The 25,135-nt window shown below is 34.7% G+C and overlaps 1 protein-coding gene across 1 annotated transcript; it reads left to right on the forward strand.

Annotated features, from left to right (window-relative positions):
- Positions 1 to 2,454: 2,454 nt before the first annotated feature.
- LOC137956559 (uncharacterized) lies at positions 2,455 to 10,999 on the forward strand. Its single transcript, XM_068804101.1, has 12 exons — positions 2,455 to 2,801; positions 2,919 to 3,027; positions 4,103 to 4,183; positions 5,307 to 5,420; positions 5,543 to 5,734; positions 5,819 to 5,953; positions 6,597 to 7,087; positions 7,292 to 7,391; positions 9,503 to 9,562; positions 9,645 to 9,737; positions 10,215 to 10,334; positions 10,535 to 10,999. Exons 1-12 carry the CDS (start codon positions 2,728 to 2,730, stop codon positions 10,874 to 10,876), a joined length of 1,911 nt encoding a protein of 636 aa, XP_068660202.1. The 5' UTR covers positions 2,455 to 2,727; the 3' UTR covers positions 10,877 to 10,999.
- The last annotated feature ends 14,136 nt before the right edge of the window (positions 11,000 to 25,135 follow it).

The raw sequence follows: 25,135 nt of genomic DNA on the forward strand, positions 1-25,135 counted from the left end.
ATTTCTCTCATTTTTCTCTTTATTTGATTTTCTCTCCAAATGCTATTTTTTAAAGAAAGTCTATTAACTAAGAGTGATTTTTTCTCTTATTTTCTTTTATTTTAATTATTGTTACTACAAAACAATATAAAATAATTTTATCTCTCCCTGTGTTTGTATGTGGGATCCAAAGAGGCCCAGGATCATTAATTTATGAGTTGGGCGAACTCCAAAGTGCTTAGATTTCCTGCAACGATTACAAAATCGTGGGCAATCAGGATCATCCAATCGTACAAAGACGTGTGTTACTCCAGTGCCTGTATAACCTGTACCAGTCAGCAGCCAAACTGCTTTCGGAAGCTAACTTTATCTTGAACGTGGCAGTAGGTTCTTGATCTGTCACGGCCAAACTTGACTGCATTCACTCCATTCATTGTGTAATGGATCTGAAGAAGATGGCTTTGTGGCTGGATTTGGCTATCAACAACATGTACAGGAAAGTCATTTTAGACAAGGACTGAAAGAGCTCCCTTGTGTAAATTAACAACAAGACTGGTTTTTCACTCTCTGTAAAGAAAATCCTTAAAAGGCATTCATTCAGGTGTTCATGCTTCATAGAAGAGATTGAGATTTGAGAGGCCGTCCATGTGAAATAAATGGGATAGATGAAGTGCCTTCATTGCAAAAGCTCAAATAGTGCAGGTGGTGTAATGTTGATGGGGCCATATCATTGAAAAGAGGATGCTCTATTCCTTGTTTTTCTCTTTCGTTGACATTACCGACATTGCTGAAATCTAATTCCAATTTGAATGCAGAAAATCTGTTTCAGATTCAAAATTATGCTCTTGTCGATTTAGCATTTATGTTTCTACTTGGTACGTAATAGCAGAATATATTGTGTCTTTCCTTCTTCTTCAACCTGTTCACTTTCCCAGAAGAACTACGAATCCTTGACTTGCAGACGTGCTCGAAATGTTACATTTTGGCTGTCTGAAATGACGTTTCTGCTGGAACTTGTTTAACGTTTACATTTTGGATCGTAGCTCAATTGGAAATGGTGTCCTATGAGCTGTTTGAAAAACGTATACCTCCCCATAAAACGTCAATGGCTTGCTTTCATATTGCATGCCTGATGGTAATAGCTAGATCAAAATGAGGTTTTTGGCCAGAATTACCTTTACAAGTTGCCATGAGTAGCAGAACTTCAGTCCACTCCTCTCTCTTGATTATACAATAAATAAGAGAAGAGACGACGGAGTGTGTGAAAGGTTTAAATAATGATCAGTGCCGTAAGAGAATGTTTCTGATAGGACGGCCGTCTGAATCTAAAGTCCCTTTGTTGCCGTCTTGATAGTGCTAATCTCATTCGTTGTCCGCAGTCTCCTTTCCTTGCTTTATCAAAGAAAAAGAAGGAATTGGAATCCTTAAAGAATCATAAAGCCATCAATGTTTTTGTTCTAGAACAGGCTTTGGATTATGCATAAAAACAGTTTTGCATTTATCTTTTCTTTAGTTGCATTAAAGCCTACTTGATCATGCTTTCTATTTCTTTTTAACGTCTTTTTCTCCTTTTGAGGTGGGATTCACTTGTGACCCTTTTTAGGTTCAGTGGTCACTCTGCCAATCCAGAAGGATTTCCCAACAATCTCAAGAAATGCTAAAAAGATAAAAGAGAAATATTGGCTCTGGTCACTTTTTGCAATGACCCATTTTTCCTGCAGATTTGGTTTTTTTCTCCCATGGTTCTAATTTGATAACTGCTGCCAGTTTCAACAACTCACCCACTTCTTCCCAGGTTGCATTGAGCCCAGATTGGTGCCATTATGGTGATTATAACAGAAGCAACATGATGGTGATGGAGGATCCAAACCATGAAATGAAGTTGGATCTTTCTTTTCTTGGGAAATGGAGTGAAGTAAATCTCATTATGGATGCAAAAATAGCACTGTCGTTTCTACTTTCTATCTGCCATTTTTATGCTTTAGTTTGAGTAAAAACAGCACGAGATTAGGGAGTTTCACAAGAAAGAACCAAAAGAGAGGTTGGAGCTAGCTATCTTTGTTCTGTTGGGTTGGAGCCTTCTTCTTCTGCATTTGTTTATCTTTCTTCTCAAGTAAAGAGAAGCTCAACGTGACAATGATGGAGGCAGCTGTGTCCCGCGGGGGAGTCAGATGGAGCCCACTTTTCTTCTTCGAAGCCAGTGAAAGAGACTCCAGGCTTGGTGGGAATGGTTACTTTCATATTCGTCACCTGTTCGATTTTACCAAATTATCCACAATTCTTTATCTGAATTATAATCGAGGCTGTCTGTTTTCTTCCCTTGTGAGGTCTGAGACTGAGAGAGCAACTTCGGTCAAGTAAATGCAAGGGAATGATATGGGTATTATGGTAATTTAGGTTTTCTACGGCTCCATTGGCATATGCTTGCTTTTACTGGAAGCGGGAATCAAGCAGCATTTCCGAATGTCTAAACTCGACTCGACTGTCGGCGAGTTTTGGCAGTCGTTTTAACGGCAGCGGGAGGGTGTTGGAGATGTAATGACCAAAAGTGGAGACTGGATTGGAGAAGGGAGAGAAGACTGAGTCGGGATTGGGGAGGTTGCATTGAAAGCGGGTGATCCAGGTGTGATTACTTAAACCAAATATCCGAAATTTCAGATATTAAGTTAAAGAGATTTCTGGAGATCTTCTCCCGGCATTTTCGACTTTCGGAGATTCTAGTCTCTGGTTTTTATCATATTCGTCAAGATGTTCTGTCTCAAGACCGAAACTCTGGAACACGATATGTATCCTTCTTATGGCGAGATCCTGCGCTCGAATTTGTGAGATTTTTATATTTTTTTGTATCTTAAACTTCTTTGAATGACCGTTGTTTTTCGTTTTTGGTGATGCCTGTTTGTTTCTGATGTTGTTAGTATTTTATTTTGTTTTGGGAACAGCTCCACCTCGGTCCATAAATTTTTACTGAAGAATGAGAGGATTTCCACTCATTCAAAACGTTCGTTGTTTTCTTCGGGAGAGGGTCCGAGGAGTTCATCTGGAGTGGAGGTGGGAATCTACGCCTTTTTTTAAGTGGTTTGTGATTTGTTCGGTCATTTCTTTGTTTCTCTCTCAACGACCATAGTTTTTTTTCTGGAAAATGAAACACTTGATTTCGAAAAGGAGACGGTTCAATTTGTTTTTTCCTTTAACTTCTAAATATTTGCTTACTGGTCATTGACAGTCCCGTAAAGGTTGAAACACGATATGGAAAATTGTTAAGTGGCTGTTAAAGGGTACAGGTGAATAGAAATGCATGAAGCCTCAATATATTTAAGAAACAAGCATTACCTACTTTTTCGTTCTCTCTGTTTGAATCAGAGATGTATATGAATTAAGAATCTTTTTGACATGTTGTCTTATCTTTGATACTATGATTGGTTTGACAGACCTGGAAACAGTTTTAATTGTTGTTATTATTATGTTTTCTGCTCAATGGTTGATCGAGTTGCCATCGTTACTGAGGGTACACTTTCTGATCAGGCAGTATAACATATTCTCCACTAACCACTCATGTAAAAAACTTCTTGAGAGTAGGGGTTGCAAGCTTCTCATTTTCTATAAAACACCTAAACAATTATGCAAACTAATATTTCCCATTTTAGTTTTTCTCACCTTGGAAGGAAAGACTATTGGAAGCATGAAAGTAAGTTGGGGTGCCACTGCTTATTGTCATCAATGCTCTTGTTAAATTTTCCTGTGTATATCTCTCATTGGTGGTTATTGAAATGGCAAAAGGGAATATCAACTCAAGTTTGGCATCTCCTAATTTTTAACTGCCACTCCATGTCCATTGAAGGAATTATATTTTATTCTCCTCTCTCAAGCTTTCCTCCTGCTCGTTTCATATTTTACTTGTTGTCGATTTTAGCTGGTTTCTTTGAAACACTGAAGGAGAGAACAAGATGCTGTTGTATCTGTTCTGTGGACCAGAGTTCATCTTTGCACCCTCTTTCAGAATTGATACAGAAATTAAAAAAAAACTATGATAGTTTTTTTTATTTTTTATTTTTCCGGAGATCTTTGAGTGATGATCATTGGTTTTTTTTTTTTTTTTATCTGGTTGGTTTTCATGTATTTCCAGGATACTAGCACTGGCAGTAGCACAAAAGCACAAACCTATGACAGGAAGCTGTTCCTTTATAGATCCCAGCTTGAAAGAGAAGTAAGTGAATTGTTTTTTACTGCTTTCATATAATAAGAAATCTGCTGATAGCTTCAATGGGAAGAGATGAAATTGGGGTACAGATTATTTGGAGTAAGCTGTTTTCATTGGAAGTTATGATGTGGTTCAATGCCTTGTTGTTAGAAAGACATACATGCATCTTTTCTAAAGAAGCAGCTTTCTTATCTCAGTACTTAGAGCACCCACTGTTGCCTTTCAACGATCTAGCCAAAGGTCTTTGAAAGTGGCATCGCTTTGTTCTTAGGCATAACAATAGTTGGTCTTGGCTGTTGTAAACTCTAACTAGAGTTAATCTCGTCTTTTGAAAATATTAACTTGAGTCTGTAGAGGACTTGCCTCGAGGTGTCTCTGAATAGAACTGTCTTGTTCTAGTAATCAATTGCTTCAGGAGCTGGTTTTGAGACCTGAGTGCTAGCTGAATTAGAAAATAGAAAAAGGGCATATCTATTTGAAAGCTCCCATTTAATGTTATCACTCTGTTTTGTTTCTATTTAAGAGGAAGTACGAAAAGTCCAAACGCTTATCTTGTCAGTTTTTGACTACTTTATGACCTACATCCTATAATAAATTTTATGCATGTGTTGGTGTTAGTGTTATCTTTTTTAATAAGTGAATTCTGATTAATTCAATCATAAGCAACAATACTGTTAACGTTGCTTCATACAATATTAAAGTTTCTTTACATGTAACATGCTATGATTAGGTTGAGAGTAATGCTGCAATCGCGAGTTAGTTTTTCTCTATATGTGCTCAGCTGTTCCTGCTTAACTATGAGATCAGTTGGGCTACTTAAAACTGGCATCAGAGCTTGAGAATCTCTTTTGCCAATTTCTGCAATTTCTGTCAACCCGTGCTAATTTATGTGGGTTCTTTATACCGAGTTCCTTGTTTGTGTTGCAAAATTTATTTCTTAAAGAATTATTTGAGATATTGTTGTTTGGTCATTGTACTAAACATTTGGCGGAATCAACTGACTTGGTTGAATGCAGAAACAAACTACTTTTATCAAAAGCAACTGAAGGAAATAGAGATTATTATATGGCTCTTTGCCGCATAACATCTCCTTGCACTTTGGAAATGATGTTTTGTTTGCAAGTTACAGGTTGCAAAGTTGCAAAAGCAGTTAGAGGAAGAGATTGACTTGCATGTTGCATTGGCAAGTGCTGTCGATCATTCTGCTGCACCTTCTAGTTCTCCTAACAGACTTCCATATAAGGTACTTTCAGTATTGTAGTTTTCGAATTCTTATTTCCTATATTCTTTAGGTAGTTTTTGCGTGTCCCAGTAAATCGGTACATGTATATCTTCTGTAACTGTGAATTTCTCATGAATTAACAGACACGGCAGCTTTTGTCCAACATACAAGTGTTAGAGATGACAGTTTTGAAACTTGAAGAAGAACTAGTTACCTTGCATTTTCAGCTTAGTCAAGAAAGGAATGAGCGTAGGCTTGCGGAGTATCAGTTGAGGCATTTATCATCAAATACACCGTCGCCTCTAACTCATGTTCCTACTTATCTAACAGAAGTGGTATTTTCTTTGCTGTATCTTTGCTTTTTGCCAATGCTATCTGATTTTCATCCTTGTTGATGGATTCTTACTTCTCATCATTAGATGTCTCCTTCAAGAATTTCAACACAGTGTGGTACTCGCATGGCTGATTTGCTACAGCTAGATTTAGCTACTGGGGTTAGACATCCACAATTGATTATGGTTGACAGACCAAATAATACGTTCTCAAGGGAAGAGGTATTATTAAATTTTGTAGACATTGTATTTAACCACATTTTTTCACATCAGATAAATATTTGAACTTGACTACAGACAATGTAGGTTGTTCCTATAAATGTTCTACCATGTTTGTTATTTAATTTTTCTGTTCAAGTTAAATGCCCATGCTGTTTGTTGGTCGGAGAAAAAGTCCACCAGTCTATAATTTGTCATATGCTTCATGTTTCAAACTAGTTGTGTGAGAGTGAAAGTCTTTGTGTATAGGAGAATAATCCCTCATTTATTTGGGCTTGAAAAGTTCATATGCTTATTAATTGAGATGAGGCCTCCTAACTTTGGCTAGTCATTTAAGGAGGAACCAGTCTAACTTTTAACACTGTCCATTGGACCTTTAACTAAATGGCCATGTGAGGGGTTTTATAGTTTGGGATCTTGGCTTTAGGTATCTCTGGGCCTTGTGTTGGCCTGTTAGTACCTAACCAACTTTTATTTAACCAAATTTTATTAAAAAAAATGAACACCATGCTTACCTTTTCCTTTCATTGCTATTTTGAGTTCTTTGTGCCGTTTTAAGGTTTTCATGTGTTCACATGAGATTTATTTATTTTTTGAATATGATGTTGGACTTGGATTAAACGAAAACACATGACTTGCTGCACAGGATGCAGAACCATCTGGTAGGAATGTTCAAGTGTTGGTGGGCATTCAGGATCCACAGTCAGATGCATTTGGAGAGCTGAGTAAGGATTTTCTCATGAAGAACCTCTGGCAGCATCCTAATAAACTTTCAGAAGAGATGGTGAGGTGCATGAGAAATATTTTTCTCTGTCTCACTCATTCCTCTAACATTTCATCCAAGCTGCCTTCTTCAGAGGATACCCCTTCTCCTCGGTCACCTTGTGGAATCCTTTCCTCATCTTCCCTGACTTCCTCTTCAGATTCATCGGTGAATCCATCTCTATTTAGGAGTTGGTCAGTTGATTCACGCCATAGTTATGGAGTAGCTGGTGTGGATGCATTTGATCCTTACAGAGCTGAAGGAAAACTGAAGTGGGTTAATGTAGGAAGATACAGTTCAGCAGTTCAAGTGTCGTGGATGTCTGTTGGGAAAAAACATCTAGAATATGCTGCTGCTACTCTTAAAGGATTCAGGTTCTTTAAATCACTTACCTGCATTGATTAAGATTTATTTGTTTGATTACTAACATTGTCGTTGTTGTTGTAGTTATCAAGTAATGAGACTTGTCTGTTAGAAATCTTCCTGTTTTGATCTATCGGAGAATAACCTGTTCGTTTGAGATTTTAAAAGTTTTATGCAATGTTTCTAATCATGTGATTTCTTCATGTGTAATGTAGATTACTTGTTGAACAGTTGGTGAAAGTTAACCCAGCTTGCATGAGCTCTAATGAAAAACTTGCCTTTTGGATCAACTTATACAATGCCTTGATTATGCATGTGAGTGTCTTTTGAACCTTTTCCTGGTTACAAAGTAATATACTTATTTACTGAAATTTTCTTCTGGCAGTGCTAGTGTTTGTTCATCTTATGGTCTTATATCATATGCACTTAGTGCCACTCGTTTATGCTTTATTTAAGCAAAATCTTTTAATCTTTAGTCTGAGCTTCTTTCTTTTTTATGCCTTACTGCATAAACATTTCTTTTGGTAAATGAGCCGGGCTTGGAACCTGAAACCTGCAACTTCAATGTGGGGTGCTAGGTTCCTTGCCGGTTCAATCTTTTTATGAAGACCTTCAAAGGACCAAAAGAAGTATTAATGCATATTTGAAATGACGGAACAGTGCAGAACAGTTCTTGCTTAGGCTGTGAATTTTTTTTCAACTTAGTGAATCTGGAATCCTAATATAAGAATCTATAAATAGAATGCTGTCTTGCTCTACTACTACGAATAAAAAAAGAAAACGATATTTATTGAATTATTCGAGAGTAGCCAAAGGTGATGTGCTTCTTCCTCGTAACAAATTTCTAAACTATCTTAGGTCATCCTGATATCAGACTTGTTGCCTATCTTTCTTATCTCTCTCTTTAGTCATATTGTAAAAAAATAAGCATTTTGTGGTGGCTCTTGATACATGTCTTCGTCAATATTGAAAGAGCTGGCTTGGACTTTTTGGTCTAATTAGTTGAAGTCGAATAGAATTATCATGAGTAGTTAGATACACCAACCCATTTTTAACCCACTTGAGTGAACCGGTTTGACTACTACCCTGGACCAAGTGGACATGGTCAGGTTGAACTTGATCATACTCTCTCTCTGAAAACTTGTGATGTACTAGTGTGGCCCAATCTGGGGTATGGGTGTTGGTTGGGCCACCCTGGCATTGTTTAGGTTTAAGGGTTTAGTTTTTCTGTGTTCAGTCCTTAGGCATTAGGTATCTAAAATTTGGCATCAAAGGCGGTACCATATCTTGTGTTTGAATCTCGAGGCGACCTATAGAAACAGCTACTTGGTACCAAAGTAAGATTTCACCAAGGTACAAACAGCTGCCTGAAATTGTGTGAAAGCTGTCAGAAAGTAGGCTTCTATTTATGGAAACCAGCCAATCTCTTGTCCGAATCCCAAATATAGAAGGGCTACCTGGTACACATGAATGGCTGCATTAAAGTGAAAAGGCCTTTATATATATATATATAGTAAAAACTGTCATAGAATGGGTCGTAGTGAATGTTGGCATAAAAGTGTGCTGAATTTTTGTTTACCATTAGGCCCAATTTGAATATGGTTGGAGGGTTGACACCATATTATCGGATAGGTTAAAGGGCTTAACGTTTTTATGTTTTATCGTCTTTGGAGCTTTTGGCATATTGGTTAAATTCTTAGTTTAATTTAGAACCAAGGTCCTTAAATATTGAAATGTTGGAACAAGTGTACCTGAGGTCTGAACCTTGGTAACTTTATGCATGGTTAATTTTATATCCCATTTCTCTTCATGGAATCTCATTTCTCACTATTCCATCCAACAAAACTTTTTGTACAGGTAAAGTAATAATATTGAAGTTTAATGAATGTTACATACTTATGTATTTATCTATTAGGACATCTTATGGCTCATGTTATGCTTGAACCTATTGAATTGGCTTGATCCTAACTAGGGCCAGGACGCTAGGTCTGTGACTGGGTTGAGTCCTAAAGTAGAATGACGCCTTTCTATGCTTTGCACCTGTAAATTGACTTAGTGCTCTAAAGATAGTTGCGTTTGCGCCACTTGATGTGGGGCTTGGAGTTTTTGTAGTACATGGAAACCAGGGATATGCACAAAGTAATATCAAGTCTTTAGGGATGACACAAATTTCTTTTAGGAGCAAATGAGAAACTTCAAACCTGAAGCATGTGATTTTTAGGGTGATCAATGATTTCGTAACCCCACCTCACACACACAAACATATATATATATATATATATATATATATATATTTTTTTTTTTTGCCTAAAAATTTCTGATTGATTTTCTTATTTTCATGTCTCACTTTTTATGTTTTGAGGTGATTTGCCACTTATTTTCTTAATACAGGACCTTGGCTGAGATGTGTGATAATATGTTTCCAGGCTTATCTTGCATATGGAGTTCCAAAAAGTGAGATCAAGTTTTTCTCTCTAATGCAGAAGGTTTGCTCGAATAATCAAGCTTTTTTCCTGATAATAATGATGGTTCCATTTTCTTCATACTGAGACATAAAAATTTTCACAGGTATCTTACACTGTTGGAGGGCATTCATTCAGTGCTGCTGAAATTGAATACAACATTCTAAAGATGAAACCTCCTGCTCATCGACCACAAATAGTATGATTATTTTCTTTTATTCAATATTCTGCATGGTTCTAGCAAACAGCTTGTTTACCTGCACATGCATGTTTTTTATGTGCTTATTTGTTGAACCATATTTGATCTAATCGGGTTAGACCGGGTTCGACGGTAGATTAGACCAAAGTGGAAGGCTACCATTCGATTTATTATATATGTTTCATTTTATTAACTTTTAGCACCATCCAATAGATCGGTGAGTTGGTATATCGTTTTCCATGAAAGTGTTAGTTCTCCACTTTAAATCCTCCCTCTAAAAAAATTTTCAAGTCTCTTACACTGATTATTGAATCGGACCTGATTCAACCGGTCAGATTTATGCTGGGAATAGACCAATCCGATTTTACCGTAAATCTGATTTTTGTCTAAATAAGAACCAGAAAAGAATCTGGTTCTAGTTTAACCTGGGTGAAGGCCAGTTTGGTCCAGTCTTGACTACGCTGTTTCTACTTTCAGGCCTTGGTTCTGGCTTTGCATAAGTTCAAGTTATCTGAGGAACAACAGACATACGCTGTCGATAACCCAGATTCCATGGTTGCATTTGCTCTTAGCTGTGGGATGTATTCTTCTCCTGCTGTAAGTAAACTTTGCTTTCTTGCCTTTCTGAGCTGAATGTAAAGTTACACAATGATCAGGTAAAGAAATTCAATTATCTGAGTCGAGAGTTATTATTTTCAGATATATGACATCCAGTAGTTGGGAAATACAGTTTTCCTTTTTTTTTTTTTTTTTTTTTTATAAATGTAAAAGTGAAACGTTATTTGTATTTGGCACAGGTAAAAATCTTCAACCGGGATGATGTTGGAGAGCAACTCCAGGAGTCCCTGAGGGATTATATCCAAGCATCAGTGGGAATAAGCAGTAAAGGGAAACTGCTGGTACCCAAGCTACTACATTGTTATGCCAAAGGAATAGTAGAGGACTCACTGCTGTCAGACTGGATCTGCAGATACCTTTCCCCTGAACAGGCATCTATAGTTCGAGATTGCACCTCACAGAGGAAACAGAGACTCCTTTGTGCTAGGGGATTCACCATTGTCCCTTTCGATTTAAGATTTCGTTACCTGTTTTTGGTAGAAGACATCCTGTTAGAACCCCAATTGGCTCTTGTAAAGTAGGCTTGAATCCATGGGCTGTTAGGATGCACCGGCACCGGCTTTTTGTGATCGATCCCGTGGAGTGAGAGGAAAACAAGGCGTTGGTTTGTGTACAGGCGAGTTGAAGTGGATATTTGGATTAAATATGAGATTTTGATCACTTCCCCTTGGATGGGCATGACAAAACTGGCAAATGACAAGAAGATTTAATGAAAAAATTTGAACCAAATTTAATGAAAAAATGTTCAAAGAAGTCAAACCAAGCCTACCATTATGTCCTCGACAAAGTTCTTGAACAACCTAGGACAAGTCACAAGGAATTGCCCAATATTCCAACCGTGACCGCCCCACCGCCCCCCTCCTTAATCCTTGCAAGGGTTTGAGTGAGGGACAAGTTTGTTCCTCCCCTTATGCAAACTTGTGCTCACAAGAAGTTATGTTACATTATATTCCACTTTTTTTATTTGATATATAAATAAATAAATATATTACATTTTTAATGCTCAACATGGTAATATATTAAAAATTAAATATTTTTTTATTTTAATGAACATGTTTCTTTTTAATGCACAATGAGAATAATAGAGGTAGAGGTTGAGGTTGAGGTTGAGGGGACAAGTAGGCCGAGGGTTAGGCCCCGAGGTTGCAAGGTGGAGTTGGGCATTCTAAAATCCATCTTGAACCTACCCTACACCATCCCTAAGTCAACTGGCTTAGTCCTACAACCATGGTCCTTTAACCTTATCCTTGCTTCGACCCGAAATCGAAGAATAATAATTTATAGTGATAAATTGTCAAAATTTTCTTTCTAATTTGATATTTTTGTCATTTTTATCTGAATATAGTAAAATATATTTAATAGTATCTTTAATGGAACTAATTAGTTCCTTCATTTTCACATTTTTGAATTTCTTTGGGCAATGGGAATGGGAGAAGACCAAATCCAATGCTTAGGACACCTTCACTAAGCGAATATGACCCATTTATTGCCAAAACCCTAACTTAGTCTTGATATTTCACATCACACACATGCCTCCAGCATACACAAAGTTATGTTCACATGGGCATCGGGCCTAGCATGTGGACAAACATTTGGAAGACAGGAAACATTGGTGCAGACCAGAATTTGTCCTAAAGGTGTTATGGTAGCTTTCTATTCTCATAACAACCAAACTGAACCTTAAGCTTACACACTTTATCTTACTTATCATCCATACATGTTCCCTTGCTTGCTTACAAACAACTTGTATTTCATTAAAACTTATTTCATGGGAATCAATATGTAGTTTGGCTACCTAATTTGGTTTTCGGGTTACTAATGTGATTTATTTATAACGGGTAAATGCCCTTGAAATAGTGGTTATACATTCTTGTAATATTTTTAAATCAAATATATTCTTCTTCTCTTTCTTCTTCCTTTTAAACAAAAAGAATCCTTTGGTATGTCGGATCGTTTTTGTTAAATTACAAGATAGAACTCCTAATCCCAATGAAGTTACCAACAAAATTCACCTTAAAAAAAAAAAAAAAACTTGGTCTTGAAGAAGTGTGACAGAAATTTCTGACCATGATTATTATTTCACATGGGTCCTAGTTATTTACAAGCAGATGTTCATCACTGGACTCCTTGTGTCAGCTTGACCAAGTGCATGAACTTGCCAACAAAGTATCCATTGGTTCCAGCCCTTCATGTGGGGGACATTTTTCACCCTTTTTCTTGAATGTACATTCTCAAGTTGTAACTTAAAAAAAGTCCTGTGACAAGCCTTTTTCTACATACTTCAGTTGTTGTTTTCATTACCTAAGGATGTAAAATTTGATTAAATACCGATACCATGTATGATTTAATTAAAATATTTGTAAACACTACAAATTAAGTGGTGAGGATTTACATTTATTTATACTAATTTTACAACAGAATATACAACAAAAATTCGGGTCGGGTTTTTCGGCATCTCAACTATCTAGTCTTCAGCTGCTATTACAGCTCGATCGTATTATGTTTAGTATATGTATGTGTAATAGGTGGAATCACTAAAAAGACTTGAATAAGACCCACTTAACTAAAAAGATCAACCAAACATGGTCGTATTATGTTTTACCAAAATTTAGCCAGGAGTTGCTATGATTTCATAAAAGTGAGAAACATTCAGAGATATTAGAAAATGAAAATGAAGGTTTGAACTTTGAAACTTGATATCATTGAGATTTGACGTAGGTGGTCGGTATATAATTTGGCAGGTTTTAGCTTTTGCAACTCTGTTGTATCTCAATCGGAATGCTATCACTTGGACGAGGACGGGAGACCTTGTTCTCTCTTTCTCTCTGTCTCTCCTTCGATCTGTAAAAGGGTGAAGACAGCAGAGCAGACAACCATCTAACAAAAAGAAAAATTTATAGCCAAATACAGAGATTTGACTGTTGAGTTGGATGAAAATTTTCTTACAATCTTACCGGAGTCACTCCAGGCCTTGTCTGCTCTCCCCTTTGGCTCTCTATAAAACCCCTCGTCTCCTTCCTCTTTGCACCATTCTTCAATTCACTTTTCCTCTCTCTATCTCTCTCTCTGCCTCTCTATAAAAGAGAGCAGAAGCTCTTGCTTTATCTGCCTTAGACACCATGCCTCTGCGAAGAATGAAACTGACCGGAGCCCTGAAGAAACTTCAGCCCAGGTCTCCATCGTCATGTTCCAGGTACGGGCACGAGCTGGAGCTTCAGCCCGACTCTCCGAAGAGCACTCTTGTTTTTGGGGAAGGCATGGAATTAACAGACGACGAGGCCTCCGTAAGCTCCGTGCAGTCTCTCTCCGTTCCTGCAGACGTTCCGAAAGGCTTCTTCGCTGTATACGTTGGGGAGGAAGAGAAGAGATACGTGATCCCTCTGAATTACCTCAAGCTCCAAGCCTTCGTGGTCTTACTGAGACGAGCAGAAGAAGAATTTGGTTTCAGAAACACCGGCGCTATAAGATTGCCTTGTGACACGGTTTTCTTCGAACACCTTCTTTGGCTGCTCCGTAGGTACAGAGCTTAGAGATGGATGAGCTACTCCATTTCTACCAATGACAGATTGATTTTTGTTCGTCGAAACTGCTTCAGTTAATTGACTTCTGTTTGCAGACACTTGGGACTTCAAACACCATTTTACGGCTTTTTTTGGTTTCCCAGCCGCAGTTTTGGGATAACCCAGTTGCAACAGAAATCTGATTGGAAGCTAATCAAGGCAGTTCCTGCTACTTAGACCGAGACCCCATTAAAGTCTCACTTTGATTGTATTGCAATTTGCCTAGTTAGGCGAACATTTGCAGGCTATCTGAGAATCTTCTTAACTTGTTGCATCAGCAAAGCTGTTCCCTCTATCTCTGGCTGAGAATATCTTGAAAGAAGATAGATTTGAAACTTCTCACTCATGTTGGAGAGGAACGCCTGTAGAAATTCTATACAGAGGAAAAAGGGAGGTTGAAACAGTAATCAAATCCTTTAGTAATAACAAAAGAAGAGTCGGATCTTCTAGTTATTGTAAACAAATTGTGGGTTTCATCTTATTTTGAAATCAGCTTTTAGCCTCATTCAAGCGTGTAGGTTTCTCACTGCAGAAGAGTTTGGCCGCCCACTTTGACCAGTGTTGGCATGCACTGATCCTGGAAACCTAAGTGCACATGGCTGGCTGCAAATTTTGAGATTTTGCTGCTCTCAAATAGCGAAGGTGTCTCTTCACTTCCTCCAAGCCATACCCAATGTGAGATTATTCATTCCTTATTAACGTATTCCATGCGTTCTTACTCAGATAAAAGGGTCTTTACTGAGTTAATGGATCATAGGTGACTTTCACTTCCGTCAACTCCAAAACCAAACTATTTCCAAAAAGTTAAGTTGTTCCAAGGGAATCCAACTTCGTTTCACTGTGCAATTTCCCACTCCAAAAAGGGTAGATAAAACTTAAAAGTGCGCAGAGGAACAGTGAAAAGATAAGGAAAGTTAGTGGAAGGCCAGAGCGAACAGGAGCACAGATTTTTGCGATCGCTGCGCCAAGAGGAAGGAGGCCAGAGAGAAAGGAGGCAGGGGTCTTGTATAGATTTTGTTGGACAGAGGGTGGGCACGAGCGGAGGAGAGCCACAAAGGGTAACTAAAGGGAGGGAGGGGGTCCCGACAACCATGGGACAAGAATATCACCTCCGCACGTGAACCTCGTCGCCTCTCTTCTGTGTCTTACTTTCTGTTTGTTCGTATTCTGGTTTCAGAGAGCTTCAGTCTTCGCTTCTAAAACGAAATGAATGCAGTTTACTTGGTTTCCTGTCATTGTGAACAAAATCGAGGAAAGGGGACATTGGAGTTTCATTGATCACTATCTGGTTCTGTGGCTCATGTAAATCCATGCAAACAACCAAAAGAATAAAAAAAAAAAGACATTTTGGAAGAAGAATCTAACGTGGAGACAAATTTATATTTCAGGAGACGGGTCTTATCTCCGAGCAGCCATGCAGTTCTGTTCATTCGAATTGAACTCATGTAAACAAATGACCCTGATAGGTTCTGAACTTAGTTTTTTAAAATCAGAACCCACACAGAAAATCTGACCCTGAAAACTCGTTCCAGGTGAATCCAACTCTCGTAATGCTTCTCAAAAATTTCAGAGATCTTCTTCATTGTAAAATTTTAATTTTTTTTAGATATCGTATAAATTATGACAGTCACTTAACGATGAGCAAGGTCATACATTGATTTTGCAAGAAACTTGAAAGTTTCTATATGGCAATTACTGCTTGAAGTGAGATCATTGACAGTTGCTTGTTCCCTTGTCTCCATGAAAGCCAACTAGCCTCGCTGGTGTGGCTTTAAATGGGTGAAGAATGTGGAGTCTGCTGTGTCTCTGAGAGCTGGCTCCTTTAAAAGGCCAAGCAGACTGGTTTTCTATCCATTCTCAATCCAGAACAGCTCAGAATGTCATTCACCATTTTCAACCTTCATCATTGTACGTGGCTGCATAATGTTATCCCATTCAATCACCATCTTTCGAAAACTTCTAGCCTCACTGGCGTGATTCATTAAAGAGCCCAAGTATCTCATCAAGTCTTGAATTTTGGTTCTTCTCAGTGAAACATCAATTGGGTATTGTAAGGCAAACAGAAACTCTTATCTCCTCTTTGGTTTTAACTTTGTCGGAGACTCAATTCCATCTGTATTTCACTTTGAAAAACAAAGAGGATGGATTCGTTCAATCCCCCATTACCCAGATTTTGGAAGGAGCATGGATATGCTAATAGTTAACGTCGTGGCTGATCTATTATATATCTTATATAGGTTGTCTGTCAGCAAAGAAAATTTCCATGGAAAGGGATGCTCAGATGACAGATGGCTTAAATGTAAGCCTAAACATGAATTTCTAACGATATGAAATTCATCATATAAATTTAAATGGAAGCTTAGATCATACCTCCTTCCATACGCTTCAGATTCATTCTCTCTGTTCTCTGTTCGGCGCTTCCGATCTCTTAACACTCTCGGCGATGGCTAAAACTAAAGGGGTTTGAGTGACGAGACAGCGGACTAAAACAACGATGTGAAGCCAACCTCCCATCAAGTTTGTTCATGACTTTGTGTTACCGAGGGAGTTGCAACTACCAAAAGTTGAGACCACGATTATGAGAAAACCGTTTCTCATAATAAAACGGTTAACATTCTTCCACTTGGTCCAAACTTCTAATATAATCTTAAACCCATCGATAATTTAAATTTAAGTAATAAATACATGAATCATGGCGATAGGTCCTCTAATGACGAGCATTATCTTTCATGTATTACTATGTATTTATTTCTTATACTCTATGAATAAACCCTATGTTTACTCTTGGTCCAACAGAGATGAATTTTCTCAAAATTAAAGTGCACATAAATATGAGAAAAAAATCACATTAAATAAGAATTTCACTAAAATAACATTGTTCATACAATGAAAAATTTACATAATGGAACCAAGTCCCATATTCACAACATGATCCTTGAATTTAAATGGTGGCATGCCCTTAGTCAAAGGATCTGCTATCATTAATTCAGTGTTTACGTGCTCAATGACCACTTTCTTTTCTTTAACACGTTCTCTTATGGCCAAATACTTTATGTCGATGTGTTTACTTCAACTTCGACTTTTGTTGTTCTTAGCCATAAAAACAGCAACTGAATTATCGTAATATATTTTTAATGGCCTAGAGATAGAATCCATAATTCTAAGCCCAGAAATGAAACTCTTAAGCTATATACCATGTGAAGTAGCCTCAAAACAGGAAACTAACTCGGCTTCCAAAGTCAACGTGGCGGTCAAAGTCTGTTTGACACTCCTCCATGATATTGCTCCACTGGCCATCAAGAAAATGTATCATGATGTGGATTTGCGGAATCAATGCAGCCAACAAAGTCAGAATCTGAGTAACCAATGACTTCTAGATTGTCCGTCCGTCTATACATTAGCATGACACTTTCTCTTTGTTCCATCACCAGTCTCTCTTCTTTTTGAATACACATGGTCAAAAGTTCATTAAGTGACCATTTATCTTTATGTGTGTTGTACGAGATTTTGAAGGGTCCATATTGGTGCGGAAGGGAATTCCGGATGTACTGCACCACGAAAGATTCTGACATATCAACCTCAAGATTTTTTAATTGAGTTGCAATATCCCTCATTTGCATGATGTGCTCGTACACACCTCTCATACTGGTGTGCTTTAGGAATGAGAACTTCATGATTAGGGTGCTTGCTAATGCCTTATTTGAAGTGACAAATTGAGCATCAATGGTTTTTAACAAGTCTTTGACATTTTCATACTGCTCAATAGAACCACGAATACTAGCAACAATTTTAGTCTTAATGAACATTACACTGAGGCGATTAGATCGCTCCCATCGTTCATAAAGTGTAATTTTAACTGCAGTGCTAGTATCAGTAATTACCGGTGGTTCTTCTTTCCTAATAGCATAATCTATGTTCATCGACCCTAAATGAAGAAACATTCTCTCTTTCCAGACCTTATAGTTATCTCCCTTAAGATCAGGGATATCACAACGAATATCAGAGAAATGTGCAAGTTGTACAATTGCATAAAATTACAAATTACATGTTGATGTTAAAATTGAGGCCTAAATAAAATGGCATGCTTTACCAATGTAAATCATGCTTAAAAATTAAATCAATTGACATAAAAACCATTGCCTGTGGGTTAAATATTTTTGAATTCAAGCAGATTCAATATTCTTTATGAGTAAACATGATGATAAAACTATCAAATTATTTATGAATTCATAATTCCTGTGAGTAAATTATGAATAATTTGATATTTTATCCTAATTAATATAATCAAATATAATAAAAATTCATGTGGGATAAATTTTATTATATTAAATATAATTAATTAAAATTAATATCTACTTTTTCTTTATGATAAAACTATCACATTATTTATGAATTCATAATCCATGTGGGTAAATTATGAATAACTTGATATTTTATCTTAACTAATAAACTCAAATATAATAAAAATTCCTATGGGATAAAATTTATTATATCAAGTAAAATTAGTTACAATTAATGTCTAATATTCTTTATGTGATCCTAATCATAATATATAATTTTTTTATTAAGTTAAAGATGTTGTGGCTACTCTCTAATTAATAAAAATTATATAGATCACTAGACATTAAATCTCATAAATGTATGAGAATAGCATGAATTGTATAATTTTAACTTACACTAACATGTTATCATTATGTACAAAATATTCTCATAAGATATGCATGATTAAAACTATAATATTATGCATAACTTTAATTTCATGAATTTAAATATATGCCAAAAAATGCATAAAAATTGTAACAGGAAATAAATCTAAAAATTTCAATATGCTTAATAGCCGACGGCCAATGGCTTAATGGTCACTGGCGCAGATGATTTTGCCAGAGCGCGGGTTCGAATCCTGCTGGCACAAAATCAAATATTTTTACCGAGTCGACTCGGTCCTCAATCGGGTGATTCGCTTAAGCGAGTTGGAACAATGAGCCAACTTAACCTGTCCAGTCAACTCAAAAAAAAATTTCCACCAAGTCGCCCCGGCCTTAAACGTGGTTGCCGAGTTGTTACGGCGAGTCGCCAACGACTCAGCTCGATCCAACTTGTCGGGTACTTACAAAAATACCTTATGGTTTTAATTAACCAGTTTCTGCGAGTTGGAGGTCGTCTTCAACCTCCAGCAGCGCTCATAAATAAGGTTTTCCGGCATTCTTTAAAGTCGTCGACGCTAGCAAACTTGTCGGAATTGTCGCCAGCGTCGACGTTGCGGCTCCGATTCTTTAAGAAGTCGCAAGAGAGCCGCCGATAGTCCCGCACAGAGAGCGGACAGAGATTGTATGCACTAGTTTTTTTTTTTATATATACATGTCGATGTCGGCATACCTTTTGGAATGGTCGTCGGCGTCAGCGCTGCGTCTTTTTTGGACGCTTTTCGCCGATGTGAGAGCCCCGGCTGTCGCAATCGGTGAGTACAATTCTCATACAGAGAGCGCATAGAAAACGCTCGGAATCAAAACGCTAGATGAGAGGTCCGCTCTGATACCAACTGTAAGCCTAAACATGAATTTCTAACGACATGAAATTCATCATATAAATTTAAACGGAAGCTTAGATCATACCTCCTTCCATATGCTTCAAATTCCTTCTCTCTGTTCTCTGTTCGGCGCTTCTAATCTCCGAACACTCTCAGTGATGGCTAAAACTAAAAGGCCTTGAGTGACGAGACAGGGGACCAAAACAACGATGTGAAGCCAACCTCCCATCAAGGTTGTTCATGGCTTCGTGTTACTGAGGGAGTTGCAACTCCTAGAAGTTGAGACCATGATTATGAAAAAATTGTTTCTCATAATAAAAGGGTTAACATTAAATTCCAGTATTGATGTATGCTGATTTAGTACTGGTTCTTAAAGGAGAATTAAATCTCTATACTACTGTAGAAATGGTTTTCCAACACAAAATAATAATTGAATTCCATTTTTTGTTGATAGAATATATTTTTCCAAAAAAAAGAAAAAAAGTTAATTATATAACTAATATATGGGATGATCCTTTAAGAGTGTTTATTGAAACTTAAAAAAATCATTATTATTTATTTATTTATAATAATAATTAATTAAAAAATATGTGATTATTTGACTTAAGTTAAAAGGGTAGACACACCTTTTTAACATCTAAAATTCTAAAAAAAATATATTTTCAATATATATGACAAAAAATAGTTTAAAAGATTATTTAAGAATTATTAATTTTATTAATTAGAAATAATTGAAATTTAAGATGTAAAGATTTACTAATAAGAAATTGCAATTGTTTCAAGCTAAATAAAGTTACTAGAAAAACTGAATTGAAAATTAAAAATATTAAAATGTTAAAATATTTTAAATAATATTAAGTTACAAAACATATTTTAAATTAAGAAACTGAAAAATGATTTTCTAAAAAATTTTCAAATCATTTCCACCAATTGTTTTAGTATGAATTTTTTTTCAGTTTTATGGATTAAAGACATAAATATTTTAATAAAATAATAAAATATAATAAAAATATAATAATTTGAAAAAATAGTAATATAAATTAATATAAAAAATATTTTTAATGAGTTGAAATTAAAGGTGCAGACAAGTTTTTTTTTGTTAAAGCTAAACGGTGTACAATATTTAATATTTTATATAATAAAATACTTTGAACAATTAAAGTAACAAGTACTTTTCCTAAAATTAAAATTAATTAATTAATTCATATTTACATTCTTTAATAATAAAATTAACAATTAATTATCAAAATATAAATAATTAATTATGCTCTTTGAAAATTTTCCTCAATCTGTTTTCTTTGTGTTTTTGAAAACTTCAAATAAGTGTGTTTATCATAAAGTTATGAATTTTATATTTTACGTAAATATTTTTTATTTCTCATTATTTTATACTTATTATTACATAAAATTTAATAATTTTAATAGATACAATTACTTATCAGATTGTTAAATAAAAATTTGGCTGTTTTCCAGTTAAATAAAAAAATAACTTTGAATACCAATTAGAGATTGGTCTCGAATAGTCTTCAACATTCACGACAAAAAAAATCATATTACATTAGGATGCCTTATGATTTGTTTAATATAACTCAATTTTTCTGATGTGGTTGGTATTAATATCTTGATGTAGTGTGTAAAAATGTTTTCTTTAAATTTTGTCTTTATTAATATTTAATAACTTTAAAATATTTTATATATCTAAATAATGAAAAAATGTAAGACATTTAAAATTTTGAAATAAATTGTTTTATTGGAGGAAATATTTCATTAAAAATAATAAATCGATATTATAAAAAAATAGAAGACTTTTTGCTTTAAAATGTTTTATGAAAATATCTTAAAGGAATTTCTCCTATAAAATATTTTTTAAGATTATTTATTGGCTTAATTATTTGATTCAATGATTTTCAAAAAATAGAAAAATATTTTTAGGAGAATTTGATCCCTTATTTTTTTTTTATAAAAATAAGATTCTTCATCTGACCTTTCCATTGTAAAATATTTTTGTGGAAAATTTCCCTATAAAATATTTTCTATAATATATCATTCTAGAATATCTTTGAAAATTTTCAATATAGTTCCATGGATTTTTCAAGTAAATATATTTTACAAAAAAAGTATTTAATGGATTTTTTTTACATATATTTTAAAAAATAGAAAATATTCGTTGACAAAAAATTTAATTAATTTTATTCTTATTATCTACGGAATGGTTTTTTGCTAAGAAATTATTTGTTGGCCGAATGTAGTTGACAAAATTTATCAACTGAAAGAAAACACTGGAAATTGCTTTATTGATGATCCTAAACCTTGTTTTGCGATTTTTTTTTTAATATTTTTTAGTGCTTCCATCTCAAATTTGAGCACTATCTTACTCAGATGGCTAAGATGATGCAATACATAATTGCTAGTGATCACTCCTTTCCACATTTGATGTTGCATCATCTTCATGCTCAAGTGGTTCCTCGTCACAACATGATCTTCATATATAATACATCTATTATTTTTTAATCTTTCAATGTTGTACCTATATGTATAATTATTTTATATTGCAATAAAATATTTTTAGAATATATATCAGATACTCATCATCATGTAGTATGTAAATAAATTTTCTTTAAAATTTATCTTTATTAATATGTAATAATTTTAGAATATTTTATATATCTAAATATTGAACAAATGTAAGACATTTTAAAATTTAAAAATAAAAGTGTTTTATTGGAGGAATATTTCACTAAAAAATAATAAATCTATATTATAAAACTAAAAAAAATTAGAAGACTTTTTGCTTTAAAATCTTTTCTGAAAAATATTTTTGAGGAATATCTCCCATAAAATATTTTTTAAGATTATTTATAGGCTTAATTATTTGATTCGATGAATTTCAAAAAATTGAAAAATAGTTTAGGAGAATTTTATCCTTTAATTTTTTTTTATAAAAAAAGGATTTTTGGGCTGAATTTTCCACTGTAAAATATTTTTCTGGAAAATTTCACTTTAAAATATTTTCTATAATATATCATTGCAGAATATCTTTGAAAATTTTAAATATAGTTCCATGGATTTTTTCAGGTAAATATATTACAAAGAAAAATAGAATGGAATTTTTGTTGACATATATTTTAAAAAAATTTAAATTATTCGTTGACAAAATATGGTATTATTTTTTTTTCTTATTATCTATGGAATGGTTTTTCGCTGAGAAATTACTTGTTGGCCGAAGACAAAACTTATCAATTGAAAGAAAACACTAGAAATTGCTTTATTGAGTTCGATTTTTTTTGAATATTTTTTTAGTGCTTCCATCTCAAATTCAAGCAAAACAGGTATTGAGTTCGAGTTAAGAATTACTATAAATTGAAGAAAATTCTAAGCAAACGAATGAATTCAACTATTTTTTTAGCGAGAAGTCTTGTTTTTCCATTTCATGGTAGTTCACATTTTCATTCCATAAATATCTTAGATGTGGGCTCTCTAAATAACCTCTTTCAAAACAAGTCTTTGCAGTTTATTAGGAGGTTAATATTTGCTTTACAATCGTGGGTGTATGAATTTTCGAGATATATGTTTGAGGGGGTCAGATTGGTTAGTATATTCTAATATTTGGTTAATTCCCTCGGTCACATGAAGAAGATGAAATGGGCCAATTCCTTCATTTATTCTTATGATTGGAGGGGACCGACCTCATTGATAGTAATTTTATCTAATTACCCATTTATCGTTTATCATTGATAGTAATTTTATCTAATTACCCATTTATCGTTTATTACATAAAATAAATACAGGTCTTGGCTATTACCTTATTAATCACCTAATTTCGATAGATTATTTAATTATGTGAAAGAGTAATTCAATAACTTTATTTTATTTAATTTGATATATGTTTGAGATAAATATAATTTCATTTTTAGGATTTTCTAACATTTTATAGTTATTTTATTATATGTTAGAATGACATCATTCCTAGGGCTTTGTGTGATTATGTGATTTCTTGATAATTGTTATAATTTTATATATTTTAAGTAATTTTATCCATTTATTTACCTAATTACCCATTCTACCATTCGATAAAATAGACATAATAAGCGGTTTACTGGTGTATTATAGATTTATTAAGTTAATATACATGGCCGAGTATATGAAATAACTTATTATGACCCATATATATTCAATTTTGTGATTGTTCAAAGTCAGCAACAGGTGATATGATTTTGAAAAAAATGGTATATGTTGAAACTAGGCTTGCTTGTATCCGATCAAGAAACCATTGACTCAGTTAAAACTTGACTCACCTGAGTTTCAAAATTAAGTCAGGTCAAGAAAAATTCAAGCCAACAATGCCAGAACGAGGCTAACGTGTTTGACAAACTCTGTGCAGTTTCCTCATCGTTCATGTCCTGGTCAATTCCCCAGGTATGAAAAGAGAATTTTACGCCTGAGTCAAGCTTTAAGATTTCCTAACGCGTCTTTGGGTGCTGTTGCAGTCCTTTGCATGTAATCAAAGTCTCTTCTTTACTTGGAAAGTGACGAGACTCATCTCTTTATTTCTTTTCCATTTGCTGTTTTTTTCAACAATGCAATCGATCTCTCTTTTTCTTCTTCGACAGTGTAGTCTTTTCAAGCTTTAAATTCTTTTGTTAACTGAAAAGGGTTTTGTTCAATTCACTGGTTTCTCTAATGGTGGACTCGTATAGAAGGAACATTTTGCAAGTTATTCTCCATAGAAAGAAAGCCTGAGATGAAGTCTTTCAATACTGTTAGATTGGTGATTACAATGTTGAGAAAACGAGTTGGGATCTGCTGATCTATACATGTGCTAGTGTTAAAGCTGGTTGAATTTCATCTTAAATGACTAATTCAATGGAGAAGTTGTTTTTCTCAACCTATACCTTTATAAGCTTTTTTTTTTTTTTTTTAATTGAACCTATCTAAACATATAGAGAATGAGGCTGAGAAATTGACAACATAAATATGATACAAATTAAACAGGTTTATATAGGATACTATGTTAAAGTTGAGTTAAGATCCATTCGACTAGCCAAAACTAGTCGGTTTTTCTACACGAACATTAACTTGTTATAAAATTATTACCAAATTTTATAAATAGAGTTTTTTTTTATGTGAATGGACCGTCAAATATTAACTTGAGAGAAAGAACTTGGTCTTTAGTTGGTTTAATTATTTTGCGTTATGTTATCAAACCTAAATAGAACCGGACATAGTTGTGCTATGTTAATTTAGACTCGACAATGAGATGAGTGTCATTTCTTGTAATTAAGTGAGTGAGTGACATAAGTTGTAATTATGAGAGTTTTCAAATTATTTTTCTTTTTATTCATGTACTAGGGTTTCTACAAACAATAAATAAGACGTTGAGGGGGAGGGCATACACAACTCTAGCCCTCTAAGCATTGTTTCTCTCTCGCTCTCTCTCTCTTGCCTCACGTGCTCCTAGTCTTTCTTTCCTGGACTCTCTTCTCTGTTTTTCCTTCTTCTTTTTCTTATATATGAAGGGTCTGTTTGGAACCCCTAGAAAAGTAAAGAAAAAAAAATTGATCATTATTATTTCTAAAAATAATTAGTAAAAATAAAATAATGATCAATTTTTTTTTTACTAATTATTTTTGGGAATAATAACGATCAAATTCTCATTTTCTTTTCTTTTTCATGGGTTTCAAACATACTCTAAG

Source organism: Aristolochia californica, unplaced genomic scaffold, assembly GCF_029961685.1.
Source record: "Aristolochia californica isolate CCGP_79_NKW_82.1479 unplaced genomic scaffold, dmAriCali1.0.hap1 SCAF_2, whole genome shotgun sequence".
In the NCBI taxonomy this organism is placed as follows: Eukaryota; Viridiplantae; Streptophyta; class Magnoliopsida; order Piperales; family Aristolochiaceae; genus Aristolochia; species Aristolochia californica.